Genomic DNA, 1,292 nt, shown 5'->3' on the forward strand with positions numbered 1-1,292 from the left:
TGAAAAGAGGAATCTCAAAGATGAGACTGATTATTTCTCATTCAATAGAATTTAGTCTCACTTCTTGATGTCTATGGGATACTGTTTCTGAGAGCTAGGGCCTTGCGGATGGTCCTGCTGAGGGCATTCTTCACCTCATTATTCCTCAGGCTGTAGATGATGGGGTTCAACATGGGAGTCACAACGGTGTAGGACAAGGATAGCAGCTTCTTGCTTTCTGGAGAATTGTTGGACTTAGGCCGGAAGTAAGTGAGACTTGAAGATACATAGAAAAGGGAGACAACAAGGAGATGGGAGGAGCACGTAGAGAAGGCTTTATACTTCCCTTTAGCTGATGGAATCTTGAGGATGGCAGCGGCAATGCGAGAGTAGGAACATAAGATCAGCAAACAGGGTATCATGACAACCAGAATGGTCCCAACGATGGCGTAGATCTCGAACAGTGCTGTGTCTGCACAGACCAGCCTCAGCACAGGGGGACTGTCACAGAAGAAGTGGTTCACCTTGTTGGTGCTGCAGAATGGAAAGCTGAAGAGCCACGTGACCTGCACAGTAGCTACGGGAAATCCTGGAAACCAGGAGGCAGCAGCCAGTTTGACACGTGTCCTTTGGTTCATGATGACTGGGTAGTGCAAGGGACTGCAGATGGCCACATAACGGTCATATGCCATGGTGGCCAGGAGGAAGCATTCAGCCACCCCAAAGAAGAAGAAGAAATACATCTGAGTGGCACAGCCAAGGAAGGAGATGGTTGTGTCCCGGGCAAGCAGGGTCCCCAGCATTCTGGGCACAATGACTAGGTTGAAGCCAATCTCCAAGAAGGACAAGTTTCTGAGGAAGAAGTACATGGGACTGTGCAGCATGGGATCAGCCAGGGTAACCAGAATGATGAGGCTGTTTCCCAACAGGGTGACCAGGTAGATGACTAGAAATGCCAAGAAGAGAAATGACTGCATTTCAGTAGGTAGGGAGGAGAAGCTTATGAGGATAAACTCACTTACTCTTGTCCAGTTTTCTGCACCCATAGGTATAGGCAAAATTCCCCAGCTGTGGTCATGGAGAGAGATTCTTGATTGGAGGAGTCAGATTCTGGATTTGTTTTTCAGATTCCTTTTTAATGTCATGGAAAGGGTAGGGTCAGCCTCTCAGTTGGAAGAGGAAGGGCCTTGTGTTGTCTAAGAATAAAGACACAGTAAAGAATGTCCAGAGCCTAAGCTCTGACATGGGCTTGAATCAGCTTCTGGAGAAGTTGATATTTTCCTATTTGCGCATTAACCTACACAGAAAGGCCA

The 1,292-nt window shown here is 47.4% G+C and overlaps 1 protein-coding gene across 1 annotated transcript; it reads right to left on the reverse strand.

The window, feature by feature from the left end:
* Positions 1-1,049, reverse strand: LOC105818324 (olfactory receptor 10A5). Its single transcript, XM_012654283.1, has one exon. It carries the CDS (start codon positions 1,023-1,025, stop codon positions 72-74), a length of 954 nt encoding a protein of 317 aa, XP_012509737.1. The 5' UTR covers positions 1,026-1,049; the 3' UTR covers positions 1-71.
* Positions 1,050-1,292: the final 243 nt, after the last annotated feature.

This window comes from Propithecus coquereli, unplaced genomic scaffold, assembly GCF_000956105.1.
Source record: "Propithecus coquereli isolate 6110/MARCELLA unplaced genomic scaffold, Pcoq_1.0 Scaffold44, whole genome shotgun sequence".
Classification (NCBI taxonomy): domain Eukaryota; kingdom Metazoa; phylum Chordata; class Mammalia; order Primates; family Indriidae; genus Propithecus; species Propithecus coquereli.